Genomic DNA, 22,668 nt, shown 5'->3' on the forward strand with positions numbered 1-22,668 from the left:
CCAGGGCTCAGACAGTTCTATACATACAGCCCTGGGGGAAGGGGGGGCCCAGAGCACCCCCAGAACCCAGTATCCAGGCCCCCAGCTTTATCTGATCCCATCCTGTGGGAGTTCAGGTCTGCGGGGGGGGCACATGGGGAGCATGGAGAGGAGTGTGGGCAGGCTCCCCACACGTGGCAATTAATCAATCTGGGAAATTAGCTCCCACAAAAGGAGAGGAGGAATCCAATCAGAGCTTTGGAACAGCGCTCTGGAGGGCATGGGATATAAATAGAGCCGCAGCGCTGGGTGCTCGGCACAGATGGCTCTGGAGCGGGAGGCCCTCGGCCACAGGGCTCCGGGCCCGGCTGGACCCAAGGGGGCTAATGAGGAACTCCAGTCTGGGCACAGGGCCACCTCCAGCCCCGCTGCTAAGCAGCTTCACTTCCGAGCCAGACCATGAAAGCAAGAGAGATGCCCGCCTGGCCGTCCACCAGCCACCCTTCTCCGCCCGGGACCAAGAAATGGAGGCGGTGTTTAGTTCCATGGTAACGGACTGCTGAGCCCCCGGAGCGGGCAACGGGCAGCATGGCAAGCCCTCACTCTGCCCGGGAGGCGATGAGGTCAAGACAAACAGGGGACCCAGCTGAGAAGGCGTGAATCCCATTTCAGGGGGACTCATTCCCAAGACAGAGACCAGGGCCCCCGCCAGCTCCCGCTGGTCCTCCTTGCCCAGCCCACACGCCAGCTGCCCTCTCCCTCCTTCTACTGACCACAGAAGTGAGCATTTGCTCCCACATACATATATATACATAGAGAAACCCACAAACTACACACATACACATCTGCATCTATAGCTATATATATGTGGAGTCTGGAAGACGGCGGAGTCCAGCCCTCTTTCAGGACTCGAGAAACAACAGAAGCAGGGCACAGCACGAGCCACTGCCTCCTCTCTCACTCCACTGATATCTGAGGAGCTGGAGAAATCCACCTAGTGAAGCGGGGAAAGGGGGGGAGGAGGCAGGTCTCCCCCTGTCCCCAGCTCACTGCCCAAACTCCACCCACAGCCACGCTGGCCAGCGAGCCCTCTCTCCTCTCTCCCGGACACGAGGCCAGCAGGTCGGGAGGCGAAGGAGAGGCCCACTCAGGCCAGAGGGAGAACAAGTGCAGCCAGGGTCTGAACAGCCCTGGAAGCCAACAGCCGGGCCACCGCTCCCCACTGGCAGGGGAGGACGAAGCCCCGCACACCCATCGCCCCATGCCAGCCCTTGCCCCTCAGCCAGCAGCCCCGCTCAGGGGACACTTAAGTGGCAGCATCACAGCAGAGTGGCGTGGCCAGGGTCGTCGTGCTCCACGCTACTGAGTATTGCCTTCTGGTCTTCCGGGAGCTGGCGGTGGCACAAGTCCGACAGACGGGCGAAGGGGTCGGGCCGGGAATGTCTCTTCTTCCTCCGGAGGCAGACAGCTTCGTCGGGCCACAGGACCTGAGAGTTTTGAAGGTGCTGAGCCTGGGAGGCAGAACCATCTAGAAAGGGGAGCAGGTGTACACAGGACAGGAAAGGAAGGAAGTATGGTAAGAATGAGAAGCCAGTGGTGCACCCCCGCTGCCCCCTGCAGGGCATGCTGCCTGGCCCCCAGGGCCACATGCTGGAGCCACCCTCCTGCCCAGAGACCAGAGCAGAAAGTGCAACAGAGAAGTCAGCGCCCCGGCCACCCCAAGTGCTGCTCTAGTGAGAGCCGGAAAGCAGGGTGGGCATGGCTGCACCTCCTGCAGACCCAGATCTAGTCAAGCAACATCTCTCATCTTATATTTAATGTTGAATATATTCAGTACCTTTTATTTAATTTTTTTCTTCTATTTTTTTAAAGAAATATTTACCCATCTTTCTCAGTGCCTCCTGGGTACCAGGCCAGCATTCTAGGCATGGGGCTGGGACTCAGCACACTTTCCCCCCACCCAGTGCCACAAGCAGGGATGGATGTCTCAAAAGATTTTACTTGTCCACATCACAGCCAGGTCTGGCCCACCCTGGACTGCCGGGCCATCCCTCTGCTGCATGGTGCTTCTGGGGACACAGAGGTGAAGCCCTCTCGTTCTAGAAGATTATACTTCAACGTGGGGATGGGGAGGAAGAGATAATAGAGATTTAAAAACTACAACCGTAAACCTTTCAGATGCTGCAAGTACTACCAAGAAAGGTAGCCCAGAACCCTGAGACAGAAAATCCGGGGTGCTGCTTCTGCCCTGAAGGAGCAACACCGAGGCGAGTCTCGCATTATGAACCTTCCACAGGCCTAGGGGAGAAGTGTTCCCACAGTGTGACGGCCCCAGGCGAGGGGCGAACGCGACACGAACTGGAGCCCAAAGGAGGGCCGCCACACTAATGCAGAGGGAGCGGAGGCGGTGAGGCAGGAGGGCAGGCAGAAGCCTGTTCTGGTTGCAGGGGTTTTCTGGTTCCAGAAGCTTTAGCCAGAAGTAAGTGTGTGTACGTGTGCTGCACATGTGTGTGCACACACTCACAGGACTCTCTAAAACCACTCTGGCCGCTGTGTGTTGCATACACTGCAGGAGCCGGGACGGAGGCTGGAGGACCAGATAGGAGGCTGCTGTTCTGGTCCAGGGGAGAGACGGGAATGACTCAGAAGTTAACTTTAGCATCTGAGACAGAGAAAAGTGGCCAGATATAGTGTGTGTTTTAAAAGTTGTGTCAACAGGGGACTTCCCTGTTGTTAACACTTTGTCGTCCAGTGCAGGGGGGTGCAGGTTCAATCCCTGGCCGGGGAGCTAAGATCCGACATGGCTTGTGGGCAAAAAAAAACCCAAAAACAATGCCACAAATTCCATAAAGACTCGAAAAATGATCCATATCCAAAAAAAAAAATCTTTAAAAAACAAAGTGGAGTCAACAGAGCTCACCAGATGGACCAGATGTGAGAAGAGGAGGGGAATCAAGGAGCCTGAGCGACCAGGCAAGGAGGAGAGCCTTTTATGAGACTGGGCAAGATGCAGACATGGAAGATTATCCATAACTATTTGAGACAGAACACCCAGAGGCATGGGCAGCAGGCACCCAGAAATATGAGACCAGCTCACAGACAAGGGCTGGGCTAAAGACAGAGCTTTGTGGAGTTGTGAACACGTGACAGCGGACAGGACCACTTACACAAAAAAAGAGAACATAGGCAGCTCATGGGACTTTTTTTTTTTTTTTGCCAAAAAACAAAAAACAGATGATAGATATATATTATATATAGATAGATAGGTAGATAGAATGGGCTTAAATGGGTTGAAAATTCAGCTTTGGACTCTTCTCTCCCAAAACCTAAAAAAATTTGTCTTCTTTCTCTAAACTTCAGTATCCTCAGCTATAAACTAATAGGATAATAGTACCACCCAAAGGCCGAGTGAGAACTGAGAGCTTGCTGCATCCCAAGGGCAAGGGCCTCAGTGTCTCATTCTCCCACATGGAAGGCTCTCTGTGGTAGATAAGAAAGACCAGCAAAGAAGCCGCGCAGTGGTCTTCTCAGACAGCCTGTCACAGCACTCCAAAAACCACTGGTAGAATGAGAGCATGTGATAAATAGTAAGGAGTTTTCTAAGTCTGAAATAAGGCTGAACTATTTTTGCAGTATCTTAGAAGCTATGTACAACTGCTGGGTAAACAGCATCCATTTCAGCAGAGATGTCCTTTCTATGAAATAAGGCAGTTTCACTCTAACTCATGGATAGAAGTCTGCCCTGCCCTCAGACACTGAGTCCATGCCACAGGGACCCCTTAACACCGAGTTCAGTTCAGTTGCTCAGTCGTGTCTGACTCTTTGTGACCCCATGGACTGTAACACGCCAGGCCTCCCTGTCCATCACCAACTCCCGGAGTTTACTCAAACTTATGTTCATTGAGTAGCAGATGCTATCTAACCATCTCATCCTCTGTTGTCCCCTTCTCCTGCCTTCAATCTTTCCCAGCATCAGGGTCTTTTCAAATGAGGCAGTTCTTCGCATCAGGTGGCCAAAGTATTGGAGTTTAAGCTTCAGCATCAGTCCTTCCAATGAATATTCAGGACTGACTTCCTTTAAGATTAACACTGAGTAGGACCCCAGATTTCCCATGTCCATCCAGAGGCCTGATAAGGAGGAAACACATAAGGAAACAGGGATATGTCCAAGGCATATGGCAGACTGAGGGGAAAAGTACTATTTATATTGTTTTAAAAAATACACTAGGACTTCCCTGGGGGTACAGTGGATAGGAATCCACTTGCCAGTGCAAGGAACACAGGCTGGATCTCTGGCCCAGGAAGATCCCACATGTCCTGGGGCAACTGAGCCCACGTGCCACAACTACTGAGCCCGCATGCTTCAACCACTAAAGCCGGTGAGCCCAGGGCAGGTGCTCCACAACAAGAGAAGCCACCACAGCAAGAAGCCCGCACACCACAACAAAGAGCAGCCCCTGCTCACCACAGCTAGAGAGCCCACGCAAAGCAACAAAGCCCCAGGGCAGCCAAAAATAAACATTTTTTAAAATACACTAAAACAATGCTGTGTATTTTCTAAAGGTGTACACACAAAAGGGTTCTGAACACACATGCCCCCAGGAAGGATGGTCCCTAGGTTGGATGAAACAAGATTGGGAGGACAATCAGATTTTAACCTTATTTTTCTCCTTTTTTGACATGAAAACTCTATTTGTACATCACTTGGCAATTAGCACTAGAGAGAAGCAAAGAAGAAGACACACTAGAGGAGCTGACTCTGCAGAGAACCCAGAGCCGGGATCTGTAAAGGCAGGTCGGGGTGGAGAGCGAGGGATGGCACGCCGCTCCGCATTTACCGGATCGTTTCTTTGACTTCGAGGAGCCCTTGGATGACTTTTTGGGCTTCTTTATCCGTTGGTACTTCAGAGCCTCCAGCCTCTCAGGTGCAGCAGCATTCCCGGGTGCAGGCGGATGTGTCCTGGAAGGGACAATTGGAGAGGCACAGGTAAGCTCGCAGACGAGGGAGCTTTGGAGGAGGAGCTCGAGAAAGCCAAGCAGCTGTCCCGGAGAAGACACCTGCCTCCGTGCTGCTCCTGGAAGAAAGAGTCCCAGTGGAGAGCTCCTGCAGCGGGAGGCCCATCTGCCGGGCCACCAGAGACCTGGGAGAGGGAGAGAGACAGGCTTTAATGATGAACCCGTCATGCGGCCCTAAGCTGGGGAAGGCAGCGTGGAGAAGAAAGCAGCTTCCGTGTCTTAAGTTCTTGGACCATCACAGTCAAGACCTTTAAGTGAAAAGTACAGGGGCAGATTAAAGGGGTTGGGGGGAGAGCAACCCCACCCCTGACTGTTCCCCCCGCCCCCCAGGAAAGATAGGCCCGGCCAGACAGGGCCCTAGTGTCCCGTGAGATCAGCCGCTCCTTTGCCAAGAGTCAGGCAGAACCCTGCAGCCAGCAGCAGCAAATGGCTGTCATCCACCCACATTTCGGCAGCAGACAGGGCTCAGACTTCACGGTCACGTGAGAGAACAGAGGAGCGCAGAAGTGGATTACGACAGTCAGTGCCCAATCGGGCAGTCTGGTGAAGCCCGGGACACCTGCAGTGAGTGTCTCCACAGTTTAAGATACAGAGAAACCAAGGTTGTTGGGAGAGGAGACCTGTGTCGGAGTCTCCTCCTGCCCCAGCTGAGTGGAGGTAGCAGCTCACTTAACAGAGTGCCTGTGCAATTAGGCCAAAGGCAACACCCAGAGCCCGTGCCGCCAAGAGGACAGAGAACTCAAAGAGAGCCGAGAGGATGGGCTGCGACGATCTGCACGCACTGGAGAGAAGAGTTCAAGAGTCAGAAGAAAATCTAGAAGACCGTCGCCATTTCTTCTCAGAGGAAGCCAAACTTGGAGCGTGAGGAGTAAAGGGGGAAAGAGAGACATGGGTCGCTCTTTCTTTCCGGCCTGTGATGCTCTCAGCATGCCATCAGGGAATCAGGGCCACCCCAAAACCCTGCGGGCTGGCGGGGAGTCACTCTTCCCATCTCCCTCCCCACACCTCACTCTTCCATCTCCATTCCAATCAGTGCTTGGTAAATCCTGATTGAAGGAAGAAGGATAGCCAAACCTGTGAGGGGAAAAGAAGTCCCCAGGAGTGAGCAAGCAATCTAAGGTTAAAAAAAAAAAAAAGAGGGGCAGGAAGACCACAGCCACATCTCCCCAACCTCGGGGATCTTTGTAGGGACAAGGAAGAAAACACAGAGGCTAACTGTAGACAAGCCTCTGGCTCCTGGGGCTTCTTGATCCAGCTGACAGTAAAGCAACCTGCATCTTCTCTGATGGATGCCATCCTTCCACAGCCTGTCCACATTTACAGTGCGGGGGGGGGGGGGGGGAGCTCCTCCCAAGTCCAGGCCAGAGACAGCATCTCAGTTTTCATCAGCCCCCTCGAAACACAGAGGTAAGAGCCCCCCTACATGCACACACGGCCTCAGAGAGAAGTAGGCCAGCTCACCATCAGAGGTCTGGTCTTCACCCCGAGACCCAGCTGCCAGCTCCCCCTTCCTTCCTCTTTCACAGACACCGCTGTCTACCCCCGGAGGCCCTATATGGCAGCAGCTGGAAGGAATTCTGGAAGCAGACCAAGAATGGAGACGGCCAGGCCACGAGGGAGCGTGACTCCCCAGAGCCAATGCGGCAGCTTCACCCCGCTCAACCTGGACTAAGGCTTCCTGCTGCTGCCTGGAAGGAAAGAGACATGAGTGCATGGCTCGGGTCATCCGCTTGCTGGTGCTGGCCGGCCTTTTCCAGGGGCAGACAAGTGAACGGCACACCATCCGAGGAGGCATATGACAAGCCAGCAGGCCAGGGGCCAGTGTGCAAACAGCACAGTGCAGGGTGACCCACTGGGCATGAGAGAAACAGGTACAGGCTGCCCCCAAAAACTGCAAGGGATTCTCCCAGGCAGCTAAGGCTTCCAGGGTCAGTATCATTATTGCTCTCATCATACAGAACTGGTTCACCACTCACCATGCCAGGCACTGATCTATGTCCTCTGCAGTAACTCCCCTGAACCCTGACACCATCCCTAACGGGCAAACATGAGACGGACCCCATTTTTCAGATGGAGAAACTGAAATTAAAGCGCTTATGCCATTTGTCTCATAATCCAGTTGTCAACGCGACACAGCCAAGACTCTCAACGTGCCGTAAGCTGTGTGCGCAGCTTCTTCCTGATGGAAACAAGCACAAGCCCCACGGGAGGAGGACACTGCTCTCACCCCGCAGCGCCCCCATGCCCCAAGCAGTCAGCCTGCCCTGGACGCCCACGCTGCCACCGTCTTGGACATTCACCCCGTCGGTGGCAGAGCCAGAGAAGACAGCCTGGGGAGGGAAGCTGGCTCAGGTGTGCACTCAGCAAGGATTCCCAAAAGGAAGAAATAAGCCACTGGGAGGTGGACGCAGGGGGAGCCAATTTTTCTTGTGAAGCAACCAAGCTCCAGCCCTTCCAGGACACCTGCTGTCCACCTGTTCCTGCATTTGGCTCGGTGTTCAGACTCTGATGCACACAGGAGAAGCCCCGAGGCACTGGGCTGCTTGCCAGTACAGGGGGCAGAGATAAAAAGGCAGGGTCTGGAAGGACGGGGGTGTGGGGAGGGGGACACAGTGGGCCTTCATATTCAGTTAATTAGGCAGAAAAGTTACACGAAGCATCCCAGCAGGCTAGAAGCCAACTGCCCGCTTCTCTGGAAAGGGGGACCCTGTCCCCTGTCCAGGCTAAGCCCCTGGGGGACTTCTGGGCAATGCACTTTGATGCCAAGGAGCTCAGACAGGGAGGTGAAGCCAGAACTCTCTTTCCATTCAGCCCCAGTCCTTCCAGAACACACAAAGTCATCAAACTTGGACCCCTCTCTCAGAAAGTACGAGCATTACTGGAAGGTGAGGCCTCAAAGCCTGGCATCCCCAGTGAACTCCAAGTCTATGTCCCACAGTATTTCTCTATGGTTCAGACCTACCAAAGATGGCCTGAAATATACCTTAACACTCTTTGCCTCTTACTCATTATAAAATTCATGCAAAACCCAAATTAGTCACAGTCCCAGAGACCTCTCAGCTGCTTTCGCTGTGCCCACCTGGAGCAGTGGAGGGAAGACACAGCCCAGCTCAGAAAGGCAAGCCGCAGCGCAGGATGGCCAAAACCCTCCTGGCAACGGCAAAGCAGAAGGAAAAGAGTGTGGCCTTCCTCTCCTGAGTGCACACTCTGCCTGTCTGTCTATGGGACTGGGGAGGAGACCAAGCAAACCCACTCCCATCCACGGGGTGGCCAGGACGTGGGTGAACCCGCCTTCCATTGTAGCACAGCCACCAGGACTCTGCGGAGGGGCGCCCTCCTGCTACGCCCACCGACGGCCCCTCCAGCGGGCCAAGTGTGTGGCCTCCCAACTCAGGACAGGCTTTTACCAACGGGGCCGCCTTCCCCGGGTTCACCCAGTACGAGGGTCCCCAACACACTCCGACACGCCTGCCTCATGGAGGCCACGGTCAGCATGAACAGGAAAGGGAACCTGAGAGAATGGGAGGCCCAGGCGGCTGCTGGTGTTCAGACAGGGAGCTGAGAGCCCCGGCCACTAACAGGCCGAGTCCTCCCAGAAACCACTTGCCACTGCCCGCCCTGAGAAGGGAGCTGGAGGAGGAGGAAAAGGAGAGGAGGAGCGGCCCAGGACGGCTGTGGGCTGGGAGCAGGGAGGGGGGACAGAGCGAGAACGCACGTAGACGAGACGAGTCACACCTTCTCCAACAGACCCAGGGGGACACAAGCAAAGGGGGCAAGACGGCAGCGTCCATGGGGGAGCCCGGCGCCTGCGGGGGCCCCCCGGCCTCTGCCCAAGCTCCTGACAGGCAGCGCAGCGAGGGCCTGACTCTTGAGGCCGAGGAGCTGGCCGGGCCAGGCAGAAACTCAGCTCCCGCGTCACGCCCCTGGATTCTGGGTTTGTCACAACAGTGAGGGGACACTCAGCCTGCAGGTCTAGGACACCAGGGAGGGGTCACAGGGGAGAACAGGGCCCAGGCACTTTTCAAGAATGAAGGGGGAGGGCTGGACCCGGAGTCATCAACTCCTTGAGGGGGGTCAAACTGGGGTCAGGGAGGAGAGAGGGAAGGTGGAGGGCCAGCCTGTCACTGTCACTCAGCTGGCCGCTTGCAACTGCTGTCCCTGGGCTCCCAGAGCGTGGCATCAGCCAGCTTCACAGGACCCGGACCTCTGGCTGCGGACACCTTCCCAGCTGCAGATCATGAGGAGCTGGCAAACAGGCTCTGGTTTATGGGAGGCCACTCTCATGACTCGAGGAGACAGGCAGCCCCCCTCCCCTTGCCCCCTGCTATCTCCAGGTGGGGAGGAGACGAGGCTTCCTCCTGGAAGCCAGAAGTACCCGGGGAGGCTCCCCTGCTGTCCAAGTGCCTGGTGCCCTCACTGGCTAGTCCCCAGAAGCATCCATGGCAAAAAGCAGCATCTTCTTAGCCACCATGAGTGTGATGGGGTTAAGCTGACCACAGAAGCCTCTTTAAGAGGCTCGGTACCCTTCTGCTGTCAAGTTGCTGAGATCCCCATCTGGAAGAGGAGGCACCCACAGGGGAGCAGAGGGAGGAAAGTGGTGTTTGGTCAGCCTCTTGCCAATCCCCTGCCCGGGTCCGGTTCTCTCCTCTAGGGGTTTCCTCCCAGAAGCCCCCAGAGCTATGGCCCAGAGAGGGCAGGAGTGGCTGCTGCAGGGGCCTTGAGAGCAGCGAGCCTCCGGGCGAGGTCTGCGCCTTAGTCCTGCGACGGCCAAGAACAGGCTGCCGTGAGGGCTCAGGAGTGGTGACCTTCGCTGCCCAGGGCCCTCACAGGACGACACGGGGCCTGGACCAGAGAAAGACCCAGCTGGTGAGGAAAGGAGCAGGCCACAGCCCAGCCCCAAGCTACAGGGAGGACTGGCTATCAGGAGGATCCCCAGAGGACAGGGAGGGAACAGGGCAGGTCAAGGGGCCAGGGAGGGAGGGGGCCTCTGTGCTGGAGGCTGCTGGGAAAACCGGGCAGAAGAGAGCAAGGTGCTCACAGATACCCCGGGGCCCAGACAGGTTTCCCAAGTGCAGAGATGCAAAGCGCTCTAGGCATTCTAGGCCCTCAGGTGCATGCAGGCGCCAGGGCTTCTGTGGGAAGCTCTGGACAGCAGAATGCGGGTGTCTGGATGCAGAAACCAGGGGGGGCTCTGGGCGGGGCTCGGAAGCTGCAGCTAGGCGGTGGCCCGGCGGGCTGTGGCAACAGCATGATGTGGGGAGCCCAGGAAGCCGCAGGGAATCGGAGCGGAGGCTGCCGCCTCACAGAGGACCAGGGGGCTATGGTTTGGATTCCCCCGTAAAGGAAGCGATGGCCCTGCCGAAGCCCGTCCGCCGGTCCGCCCCCCACCGCCCGCCCAGCCGGAGCTCCCTTACCTATTGAGCTGAAGAGAGGCTTGTCTCGACAACACTGCCCAGATAGCTGAGATCAATCAGAAACAAAGCGGTTATCAACACGGGCGCCGGGACCACCCACGCACACCCAGAGGGGAGGGGAGGAGCACGGGGATCAGAGAACCGACAAGCGAGGAGGCCAGAGAATGGGGTGAGGGGCAGGAAGGAGAGAGACAGAGACCCAGACGGCACGATGGGACGAAGCAGATGAGGGCTGCACAAAGCACAGACGACAGGGCACGGCCCCCAGCATCTCCTGCAGACAGCACACGGCTCTCCTCCACCTCCCAAGCCTCCTCCCCCACCTGAGCCGAGGGGTGGGTGGTGAGGCTTGTGCTTCCAGGTACCAGAGTCGGGAGTGAAGGGGGCGGGGCGCCGGGCTTCCTCCTCTCGACCACCTCCCGTCTGCCTACCATCAGGCCAGCCTCTGCTCTGGACTCTTCCCCTGCACAGGCGGCCACACCAAAGAAGAAGACCAAAGGACGGAACCAGAGGGGGCGGGGGCAGGAGATATGGGGTCTACAGACGGTGCAGGCTCTTCTCAGCAAGTCGGGCCAACCCCAAGAAGATGGAGGAAGAGAGACAGACAGAGAAGGACGGACTCAGAGAGGAGGAAGGGGTAGGGAGGGAGAAGGACCCGAGAGAAAGAGCATGGGCAGGCATCCAGGCTCAGTGGTACCTGGCACACCAGCTGCTACCGTTTACAGTGGGCTCCCCCAGGCCGGCTGATCGCAGGGGCTTGTCTGTCTGTCTGTATGTCTGCAGTTTCCTGCGAGGCACACAGGTTGGGGTGGGGTGTGTGGCTTGGGCTCAGGGTTCACAGGCCTGAGATGTTGCTTTCAGCCTCCAGGAGGACACAGCCTCTAGAGATGCTGGGGTGGGTGGTGGGGGGTTGGGGGGAGGGGGGGACAGTGGTGCGGCGCTCACTAGGCAGCAGAGGGCAGGAACTTGGGGACAAGAGCCTGGGGGCCCAGGGAAGCCAGGCCCCAGGGTCCTGCTTTCAAGGAGGAGGGGTCAAGGAAGAAAAGGAGGCTGGACATGAGGTGTCCGGGCAAACCCTGGAACCACCCAAAATCAGGCTCCCCGGGAAGCACGGGTGACCACTCAAGGGACGCACATACCCTCCCCCATCCATGTCCTCTCCCCTGGCCGCCGCCCCGGGCAGGGGTCTCCTGAGAGCTCTGGGCAGGGTGGAGAAGATCCTTCATGCTCCTGGCCAGGTACCTGGGCAGGTAAGCCGCACCCCCACCCCAGTGACCACACCCTGGCGATGCCAAGACCAGCACTCCTCTCCTGAAGGATCTGCAGCATGTCCAGACAAGCCCTGTCATTCGGTGGATGGAGGGGCAGGGGCAGGGGGTTGGGGGGGGAGGGGCGGAAGATGATCGGGTGCAGTGGGCACGAGAGACCAGCTCACACTCACCCTGAACTCGGTAAGGGCGGAGCGGGGGGCTCCGGCCTGAGCAGCTCCTCCCCCAACCTTCCAGGGGAAGGCGTCTGTCCAAACACATCCAAGCTGTCCGCCGGCCCCGTGGGGCCCGGCGGAGGGGAGGGGTAGGCTGTGGCCAGAGTGGTGAAGCCCACGGTGGGCCGGAAGCTGGGGCTGCCGCTGCGGCTGCTCTGGGACGGGGAGCCTGTGGAAGGCGTGGACTTCCGCGAGAAGCTGACGGCGGCTGGCGGCTGCAGCGTGATCTCTGACATCTCAGCCTGCTGCAGGAGGCCGGGGCGGGGCCGGGCCCGCGCGGCCAGCTCAGGGGAGCCGGTGCGGGAACCGATGGGGCTTTGGGTCAGAGGCGAGAGCCGGGAGGGCTGTAGCACCACTTGATGTAAACTGGGCTCAGTGCGCCTGGCCTGCCGGGGGCTGGGCCGGGGCCGGGGCTGGGGCTCGTACCACCGGGTGTCCAGGCCCAGCGTGCTGGGGCCGCCGTGCGCCCCCGGCTCAGCCGGCTCGGGGTAAGGCAGCACGGGTATGCCCATGCCTTGGCTGGTGTGTCTCAGCTGCCCTTGGCTCATGAGAGGCTGCACAGGCCTGTCCTGCCACTTGGCAGTGGGGGGCACTGGGGCGGGGCCTCTGCCTGGCGATTTGCCGGCCCAGCCCTTGGGCGCCTCCAAAGACAGGATGCCTGGGTAGGCTGCGGGCACCTGCAGGGAGGCGGGTGGCAGTCCTCGGGGGAGGCCGGCTGCGGGCTGCAGGCTCTCAGCCACTTCACAAGGGTGCAGCTGGTGGGGGAACATCATGGCCGGGGTCTCCAGACCCCCGAAGGGGAACTCCGGCCGGCCCCAGGGCTCCGGGGAGCGCCCACCGGTGGGCGTCTGAGTCAAGGGCAGTGTGCTGTTGGAAGCGTTCTCTCCATTCTCCTCGGGGATGGTGGGGTGGCCGAAAGGCCCCTCGGCGTGCAGGGGCGGCGAGGACATGACGGAGCTCAGGGGGCTGCCCACCTCCGGCATGTAGAAGGGAGGCGGCTCCACCTCCCCCGGGCTGCTGCTGCTGAGGTACCCGTAATACTGGCCGTGCTGGAAGGGCCGGGGGGCGGGTGGTCGGGCTTGACCGGTGGCCTGCAGCCGGCTCTCCAGGCCGCCGGGGCCCTCCAGGCCACGGGGCTGGAACCGAGGGCTGTATGCTGGTGGTGGCAGGTAGGACTCCTGGCTGGACGACAGAGGGGTCAGCTGGGACTTGAGGGCAGCCACAGACGTGGGCACCAGCGGGTCCTCATTCTCCTCGTCCGACTGGCGGAACTCGGGGTACATGTCGGTCTCCTCGGCAAAGGGGAAGCCCTCGATGCGCCGGGCCTTGGCGGAGGGCTCCACCTCAGAGGGGTCCATCACGAAGCGGCCATCAGGGCCCCTGCTGATGAGCTCGATGGGCGTGGTGGCCTCTGCCTCGGCCTCCGCCTTGGCCACACTGTACTTCTTGCTGCTGATGGCCCTCTTGGTCTTCTTGTACAAGGACAGCTCCTTCTCGCGCGAGGGGCTCAGCATCCTCTTGGCTGCCGGCTGGCCCTGGTCATCGGAGGATTCGGACGGGGCACGGAGCGTGCGGATACTCTCAGGGCTGACCTTGCCAGAGGACAAGCTGGGGACAGGGAGAGAGCAGGCGGCATGAGGGGGGCTCAGAGGACATGACTTCTTTCTGTTCTTCCCGCCAAGTACCTGAATCACCTGGGAAGGTGACAGTGAGGAGGAACGGCAGCGGGGCTATGTGTTCTGGCATGAGATACTCTGCCTGGCTCTCAACTGCCTAGGTGGGCGCTGTCCATTTTCCAAACGGACACCCTGTTCCTACGCTTGTTCCGTCTGCTCCTACTGTTTGCCACCTCTCTCTAGTTACACCTGCAACTTGACTCCTAGATTGCTCAAGAAATGCAAGCTCCTTTTACTATTAACTTAACCAAAACATATTAAGAAGATACATCTGTTAGGATGGGGGAAAAAAATCAAAGAAATACATTCTAAAGCCAAAGAGAAACAGTTTATCTGCTCTCTTGAATTGTCTGCGCTACAGCTTCCTCTGTCAGTGTGGACAACTTGAAACTACCATGCAGATCAATTAAGGTGACACAGCTGAGCGAGCCCTCCACCCTCCACCCCGGACAGCTATGCCCTCTCCTCCTGGGGAGGCCACTTACGGAGACTCCAGGCTCTTCCTGCAGTGTGTGATGGAGAGTGGAGGGTCTGGAGGGAGAAAGGATGGAGCTGGCTGAGGCTGATGCCACAAAGCCCACCCCAGCTGTCAGCAGGGCCCAGGGCAAAGCCCTGCAGGGAAGCGGCCCCCAGGCATCAGAGACTGCTCCATCCAGGATCCTGCACCCCCACCAGGCCCACCTCCACCCTCATTCTGGTCCCAGCCACGTCTCCCACCATCAAGGCAAGTCCCGCTGGTAGCTCTGCCCACAAGGTCCAGTTTCTGTTTTCAAGCCGACACCCACCTTTCTTGCGCTTGAGCTTCCGCTTGCGCTGCTTGTTGACGAAGCAGGCGGCCAGGGTGCTAAACAGGATGGCTGCGGCCAGGAAGCAGATGGTGGCCACAATGCCAGCCAGTACCGGTCGGGCCAGCCCCTCGTCGGTCAGGTCCGGCTGCGGGAAGATGTCTGGGGGGTGGGGGTGGGGGGTGGAGCACAGGTGAGACTCTTCCCTCCCCCAGGGCCCCAGGTGCCTCTCCGCCCGCATAGGATCCACATGTCCAAGGCTCTGCCCTAACACTGAAGAGGCGGCCTGGTGGGAAGAGGCGGAACGGCATCGGGGAGCTGAGGAGTCGCCACCTACATCTCCTCCCCATGGGGCAGCCTCTCCAGGTGATGACCAGGCCATCACTCACCTGATGACCTCCCCAGGTGCCCTCACCAAGCAGCATGCTCCACCCGGAAGCCATGCCCGGTTGACTGGACGCTGTGGGAGCCTAAGTATCACATGGCCACAGGGACTCCCACCAGCCTCTCTACAGGACCAGGGCCCAAGAGGGTGACTGCAGCACTGTGGGGCTGTCACTCGAGAATGCAGGCTCCCGTTCTACCATGACGGTGCAGGCGGGCAACCCCTGCAGGGGGTCAGCTCACCCTGGCCATCACAGGCACATGCTAGCGTGGACAGGGCCATCAGACCACATCCTGTCCTATTGGCAGAAGGGCTCAGATTCACAGAGCTTGTGAGAGACAGCGGGATTGGATGGGTCCCCAGGACCACACATCACCCAACAGCTTGTTAGGAAGTGCCACCCCACAGGCTCATCAAAGGGAAACCCACATATCTTTGATACATTTGGCCAGAACCCACTCCCATGTCGATGAGGACATGGATGAAAACAACCCAGATCATGCTGAGTGAGTAGAAAATGAAGGCTCAGCCTTTGCAACCAGGAGGCTGAAAGACAGGGAATGCTGAGGCAGTTAGAGGACGTTCACCAGGGACTCTCGCAACTACTGGGAACCAGACATAAAGCCACTGAGCAGAACAGTTCACAAGAGGTGCCCCCAAACCCTCAAATCCTCTACCCCGGCCTGGGCTGCAGCTCTCTCCCCTAGATGGATGCCAAGACAGAAGTGTGCTGGGCTACAGCAGGCACCTCCGAGGAGAAAAAAACAAGACCAGGTTTCCTAGGGGATCAGTGGTTAAGAAGCCACCTGCCAGTGCAGGGCACAGGATTTCAATGCCTGGTCAGGGAAGATTCCACATGCTGCGGAGCAACTGAACCCGTGCACCACAACTACTGAGCCTGAGCTCTAGGGCCCAGGAGCCACAACTACTGAGCCCAGGAGCTGCAACTGCTGAAGTCCGCATGCCCTAGAGCCCATGCTCCACAACAGGAGAAGTTACAGCAGTGAGAAGCCCGCACCCCACAAACAGAGAGTAGCCCTGGCTTGCCACAAGCAGAAAAAGTCCATGCAGCAATACAGACCCAGCACAGCAGAAAACAAAAATAAATAAACTAAAAAAAAAGAAACCAGCCCCACAGTGCCCAACACACAAGACAGAAGTGTGTTAGGCCCGCCGGAAGGCTCGCTTCCCTGCCCACCCCACCGTACCAGCATCTCCAGGAATCCCAAGCGTGAGCTTGTCGGGCCCCCTCCTGGCCCCCTGCCTCCAGGGGGCCCTGCGAGCACTGCCCAAGGACTTGTGCCCTAACTGGATCGCTAAGCAAAAGCCTCTTCCCAAACCGAGGGAACCACTTCTGGGGGAGGGATCTGCTATTTGGCAAGGACTGTAACTGGAGAAACACGCGTAGAATTGGGCCCAGAGCCAAGAGAAAGGAAGATAAATGGAGACAGTGCTCGGGAGTTGGCTTTATTTAGCCTGAAAAAAATCTAGGGAGAGGAAGGAGCGGAGGAAAACAACACCAAATAGCAATTTTCCAAATGAAACACCCTAATTATGAAGCTGCCTTACCGAGAGGCATCGGTAAGCACCGCTGACCCGTTTCTGTCTCTTTGCTCCAATTTGCAGCCCCCACGTCACCCCACAAGTGGATAACACCAGAGGAACAGAAATTTGACAGCAAAAGGACTGAAGTTCCTTTTGACTATTCTAACGAGAAGGTTAGCTGGATTTCCTCCTGTGGCTACTGCAGAGAAATGGTCATGAATTTGGCTCTTCAGGTGGAGATACCCTACCCACCTGAAGGTCATGAAACAAAGAGTCAGCTGGCGCCCCCTCCTCTATTCCAGCTCAGCCTCTCCCCATACAAGCTGGTGCGCCGATGCCGCCCCGACCCCAAGTACCTGTGCTGGAGACACCGGCAATGTTGCTGGGCTCGCTGATCAGATCCTGCATGACGGCCAGGACCCGGAACTCGTACCACGTGTCCTACAGCCCCAGAGGTGACACCCCATCAGCCGCGCAACCTGTGACAGCCCCCAGTACCCCTCCCAGCTGACCCCCCCCAACCAACTCTGGAACTTGGGGTATCTGCCAACTTCCATGGGATAAATACTCGGACTGTGATAGATTCCAAGCTATACATGTGAGGTCACTGAAAGCAGAGCTAGAAAGAGATGCAATGTGGGCTCTTGGGACCAATCCCAGCTCTAGAGCATCCAGGGAAGGGAGAAAGGAAGACAGGATAGATAGCAGGCACATGTGCGATAAGCGGCTGCCTCTCTCCAGCTAGAGACGCCAAGGTATAAGGGGAGGCAGCTGGGAAAAAAATACCGTGTTCTCCAGGGACTCAGAATTGCTGAAGGAGGGCTCCCACCCTGGGCTGCCCATGTCAGACTCCAGCCCGCCTCGTGCTCCCTGGCTTTTGGCGGCATGTGGAGACCCCTCAGGGCTGGCGCTGAACTTGCAGACCTTGGCTGCCGTAACCCCAAAATCCCAAACCCTGGCAGCAGCCCTGGGAAGGCAGGAGTGCGAGTGTGGCAGTACGCAGCCAGCCCGCCGACACCTGAGCTCCCAGTGATTCTAGAAGCAATTCTCGGTCACTTCCAGCAAATGCCAGGCTCCACACCTGTGATAGGTCCCTGGCAAAGAATTCCCCTTCGGTGCCAGGAATGCCATCGTCCAGCGTCTCCCAGCGCTCTCCGACGCGGAACTCCAGGACATAGCGATCGATGGGGAAGCTGTGGTTGGCAGGTGGGAGCCAGGACAGGAGCACGCCCTGCTGGGTCCGGTTGGCTGTGAGGCACCTCGGTGGGGTAACCAGCACCAGGGGTTCTGGAGTTGTGACAGGGAATGCTGCAGGGTGGGGGGAAGATGATGAGGGGGTTGCTGAGGCTGCTGCACCCCCTTGACTCACGTGTTCCTGCAGCACAGGGACCCCAAGGTGGTGAGGGTCACATCCCCTGGGAGCAGGCATCAATTTAAGGACCAGAGTCACACGAAGAGCCCTCCTGATCCAAAGGAAGGAGGCCTAGCAGCGGGCCTGAGCTTTCTGATTCTGTCTCCAGAGCACGTCCAGCAATACCGAGGGACGAGGGACAGCATCATGTCCCTCACAGGAAAAACATCAGGAACCACCAGGAAGTAAGGTGGTATCTTTAAAAAGATACTTTTGTTCCCTTCCGAAAGAGGAGGAACACCTTCCCTCAGCACTGCCCTGTCCATACAGTCCCCTCTGGCCCAGGTGGAAAGCTGGCCCCCATGGGGGGCGCTCTGGGGCAGGATGAGCCCGCCTCCACAGCTGCCCCCTTGGTGGCAATAAAGGACCCCGGGCAACACTGGTGTGGAGCTGCCCGGTCACAGCTGCCCTCGTTGGCCGCAGAGAGGGGACAAACACAACGGCAACCAGGAGGGCACAGCCCCTCATAGGCCCCTGGGTCAGGAAGGAGGAGACAGGTCCACGCCTGCCACCAAATGAGGCTGGGGGCCAAACGAAGGAGCCAGCAGAGAACAGGAGGAGAAAGGACCCCCAAACCCCCTATGAGGCCACAGGAAAATGGAAACAGGTGGTCAGCCATGAAGGATGAAACCAAAGCTTTCCCACCCACATGAAGACACATGAGGCTGCCCCATAGTGCCCAAAGTGCTCAGCCAGGGCACTGTGGTCCAGACCAACCCTGAGGGATGGTGGGACAGACCCCTGCTGCTACATCAGTGATGGTCATATAAGGCATTTAGCAAAGCGCCTGCATATAGCGGGCAAGAAACGTCTGCTCCATCCCAGCTCCTGCAGGAGCGCCCCGGCCCGGCCTCACCTAAAGTGTTCACAGTGACCACCTCACTGAAGGCGCTGGTGCCCAGTTTGTTCTGGGCCAGGACACTGAACTGGTACGCTGTCTCGGGCTCCAGGGCTTCCACCAGCAGCCAGCTGGGTCCCGGAGGCACGGGCAGGGACAGCCAGTCATGGGGCCCAAACTGTGCCCGCTTCATCCTGCCCAAAAGGGAGAGAGGATTGGGGACAAGAAGACGGGGTGGGTTACACTGGAGACAGGAGGGGGCACACAAGTGCTGGAGGTGGGGGGCACCCTGGCCTCCCCAGGTTTGAGGTCAGGAACAGGCTGCGACCCCTCAGCTATGGCTGGCCCTGTTCCCATGAGGCCAGGTCCCTAGCCACTGCTGGTGCCTCATCTGTGAAAGGGGACCCTTGGCATTGTTGACGCTCAAGAAACTAGTCAAATTATCAGTTGCATTCTGAGAGAACCTCACCCTGGGCAGAGTCTTAAGAGTGGCCCTGCCCTGAGAGCGAGGACACTGGGAACAAGGCAGGTGCTAACGTGGGAGAGTAGCTATGAGCACCAGCGGGACCTGAGGGGAGGCCAGGTGCCCAGCTACCTGGCTGCTCTGGGATGGTCAAAGCAGGCCTGCCTGTGTGACCCAGAGGGCTTGCTCTGTTCAAGCAGGCTGGTGTCACTGAGGAGGAGCTGAGCACAGGACAAAAACAAAGAGTGCTTTCCCACAATGGGGACAGGATTCTAATGCCTTCCTGGTTACAAGTCACCAAGGACAGCTGCACTGTGGGTGCAGAATGCTGGAATTCGGTGAGAGGGTCAACCCCTGCTCTGCGGCCCGCTGCCCTCCCCACCAGCCATGAAGCCAGTGTCCAGGCGCACTGTCCAGTGCCACCACGGGGAGGGGATGGCTTCCCGTTGGACTGGCCGGGCAGCTCAAGGATCCCCGAGGAGGCCAGGTCCCTACACATCGACGGCTCACAGTTGCCTCTGCCCAGGAATCAGAGCCAGGGCAGCGGAAAGCACGGCAAAGAGAAGCCAGCATCAAAGGTCAGGATGGGAGAGCTGGAGGCAGGCAGAGAAAAGGGGGGAAGGAGCCCCCCAGCCCGAGACTGCCCCTCCCACCCGGCACCCCAGCAGGCAAGCAGGGTGACACAGCGAAGCAGACCCACAGGCAGCGAGGGGACCAGCCCATGCCCAGACCTTCTGCTCAGGCCTCCCCGAAGGTGGCCACATGCCCTGCCCTGGCCACACAGCCCCCTGGCAGTACCTAGCCTGCCCCATGGGGGTGGGACCGGGTTCACTTCAACTCTGAGGCCCCCCAAGCTCACCACCTAGATCCGGTTTGTGTCCAGAACTCAGAAAGCCCAGGTACTCAGAGTCTAGGAAACAGGCCAGGTCCCTCTCAACCTCCCTTGTGCTGCAAGTCCACGGAGGGCTCTGCCTGCGTCTCTAAGAGTCCCTGACTATGTCTCCTCCTCTCCAGGCCTGGTGAGCCTGGGGCAACACACACCCTGAGAAGACAGGTCTGGAGAGGAGGAGCTGAGGCTCACCCTCCCCGATCAACAATGTCGCCCCTGATGCAGGTGGCCAGCTCTGGGCTTGGGAAAACCCTAGGTGAGTGTGGACCTCAACCGAGGGCTCTCCTCCCAGTTTTTCCACACCTCCTGTCCTCAGCCTGACTCACACATCACTGAGATGCTGGTCAACCCAAAGGTTTCGGCAAAGATCTCCAATCACTGCATCTCACCAAACGAATGTACAGCCAGGTACAAAGGCAATGGACACACAGTCCCAGAGAGAAAATGCACGTGTGCAGACGAGGGCAGGACGGTGAGCACCACTTCACACTGGTTTCTGGAACCATGGGGGAAGGGTCAGGATAAAGCTAATCCTAGGCTTGCAGCTGGGCTGTCTTAGGATGCCCAAGATCAGGAGTCTCTTCCAGACTCCAGAGGACAGAGGAACCTAGAGGAGCGAGCCAAGGACACGGAAGGGCCGCAAGATCAGCTAAGGACACTCAGCACAGGATGGTGGGCCATTCGGGCCCCAGCATCATCCCAGAAGCCCCGCCCACAGAAGCCTCGTCACCAGGCAGCACACACCCACCATCCAGAGGAAGGTCAAGCGGGCAGAGATCCACACCCTCCTCATAACCTGCCCCCCAGCCCCGGGGACTGATGGGGGAGGGATAAGCAGAGAGCGAGGCGTGCAGGGGTGACTCACAGAGGTCCGTACCAAACAGAGAATGTCTGCTCAAATCCTCCATCGTAGCCTGGCTCCCAGGACACATTGGCAGTTGTCATGGAGACCTGGACCCGGACACTGCCCGGGGCGTGGGGGCTGGTGCCTGGAGACCAAGCAGACACCTCAGGCACGGGGAAAGTGAACCCGCATGACCAGGGCTGTGACCCCGGGTGCCCCGCAAGCACAGTGGCCCCAGGGGAGCAGTGGGGGCCACAAAGCTCTGAGGAGCTGGGTCCAGCCCAGGGCCCTGGGGCTGGAGGAGGAAACCTGTCCTGCCAGGGTGGCTGGTTCCTCCAGCAGGAGATGGCCTGAACATCAGGGATACGGGCTGGGGGTGGGGAGTCAGCCCCTGGTCATCAGGACTGTGCTCGTCTGAAGAACCCAGAAGTGCACCTGATGGAGGTCAGCAAAGCCAAAAGCCCGTCCCACACGACTCTGGCGACCCACACACCATCATGAGAGCAGCCCAGTCCAGCAGGCCCTCAACACCTCCAGCAGGAGTTTGAATCCAGGGCCCACCACTCAGTGTGGTGATGCCAGGCAAGGTGTCCCACCCAGGCTGGCCTTGGTCTCTGTGAGTGAGCCTGGGAGGAATATCAGCTTCCACTTTGCACCACTAGGTACTGAGCTTAAAGCCAGTGGTAAATGTTCAATGGCTGTTGTTAGGACAGTGGCTGTCTGTCCCAGAGGGGCAGGCATAATGTCCAGGCTGGGGTCCTAGCGACAATGTCTCCAACAGTGGAAGAGCCCCAGGGAACAGGACACCTGTGCCAGGCCCCGCCCAACCCCGAGCCCGTACCGATGACGGTCAGGTGGGTGCTGGCAGTGATGCTGGTGACCACGTTGGTAGCGACGCACTCCCACTCCCCATGGTCCTCCTTGCTCAGGGCGCGGAACTGCAGGCTCCCGCTGGGCAGGACGTTGTGCTTGCTTCTGCTGGGCTTCCCTACCTTGGCCAAACACGGGGGCGGGAGCGGGCGGCCAGGACAGAAGAGAAGCCACCGACACTCAGGGCTCCAGAAGGGGGTCAGCACTGGGCTTCAGCCCACAGCCCTCCTCTGCCCCTTGGGAACAGAGCAGTCCCGGCTGTGCCCCCACTGCGCTCCTGCAGCCCCGGAGCCCAGGGGTACCTTTCTCCAGGTGATGACGGGGAAAGGGCCCCCACCGCACCCCCTGTGAGCCCCGGAGCCCAGGGGTACCTTTCTCCAGGTGATGATGAGGAAAGGGCCCCCATCGCACTCCCCATGAGCCCTGGAGCCAAAGGGTACCTTTCTCCAGGTGATGATGAGGAAAGGGTCCCCACTGTACCCCCTACGAGCCCTGGAGCCCAGGGGTACCTTTCTCCAGGTGATGATGAGGAAAGGGCCCCCACCGTACCCCCTGCGAGCCCTGGAGCCCAGGGGTACCTTTCTCCAGGTGATGATGGGGAAAGGGCCCCCAAAGCACCCCCTGCAAGCCCCGAAGCCCAAGGGTACCTTTCTCCAGGTGATGACGAGGAAAGGGCCCCCACCACACTCCCCACGAGCCCTGGAGCCCAGGAGTACCTTTCTCCAGGTGATGACGGGGAAGGGGTCCCCAGCTGCGGCACAGGGGATAAGCAGCTCCCGGCCAGCCTCCTGCCTGTACTCCCAGCCCGGTAGCACCGTGAAGTACGGGGGGTCCTAAGAGGGCAGGCCAGGCCGTGACACCAGGCATTTCAGGAGCCCGCCTGCCCACATGGAGGCACCCGCAGCCTGGTCTCACCTTCAGGACAAGCCTCGCGGGGGCAGACTGGCCCATGGTCCCCAGGGTGTTGTAAGGCACACAGGTGTAAGTGCCAAGAGCCTCCTCTGTGGCCTCCTCAATCCGGATGGAGCCGTCCTCCATCAGAGTCCAGCCCAGCTTCTGCGGGGCACAGA

General features: G+C 58.8%; 1 protein-coding gene across 1 annotated transcript in view; it reads right to left on the bottom strand.

The window, feature by feature from the left end:
• Window positions 1-1,298: 1,298 nt before the first annotated feature.
• Window positions 1,299-22,668, bottom strand: part of IGSF9B (immunoglobulin superfamily member 9B) — a 41,867-nt gene continuing 20,497 nt past the window's right edge. The window contains exons 9-20 of the mRNA XM_068978856.1: window positions 22,514-22,654; window positions 22,315-22,431; window positions 21,570-21,720; window positions 20,762-20,873; window positions 18,551-18,726; window positions 17,365-17,591; window positions 16,640-16,724; window positions 14,354-14,515; window positions 14,054-14,099; window positions 11,851-13,500; window positions 4,818-4,939; window positions 1,299-1,507 (exon numbers count right to left, since the gene is read on the bottom strand). Of these exons, the coding sequence (XP_068834957.1) occupies window positions 1,299-1,507; window positions 4,818-4,939; window positions 11,851-13,500; window positions 14,054-14,099; window positions 14,354-14,515; window positions 16,640-16,724; window positions 17,365-17,591; window positions 18,551-18,726; window positions 20,762-20,873; window positions 21,570-21,720; window positions 22,315-22,431; window positions 22,514-22,654 (3,198 nt within the window). The remainder of the gene's footprint in view (window positions 1,508-4,817; window positions 4,940-11,850; window positions 13,501-14,053; window positions 14,100-14,353; window positions 14,516-16,639; window positions 16,725-17,364; window positions 17,592-18,550; window positions 18,727-20,761; window positions 20,874-21,569; window positions 21,721-22,314; window positions 22,432-22,513; window positions 22,655-22,668) is intronic.

Source organism: Capricornis sumatraensis, chromosome 8 (genome assembly GCF_032405125.1).
Source record: "Capricornis sumatraensis isolate serow.1 chromosome 8, serow.2, whole genome shotgun sequence".
Lineage (NCBI taxonomy): Eukaryota > Metazoa > Chordata > Mammalia > Artiodactyla > Bovidae > Capricornis > Capricornis sumatraensis.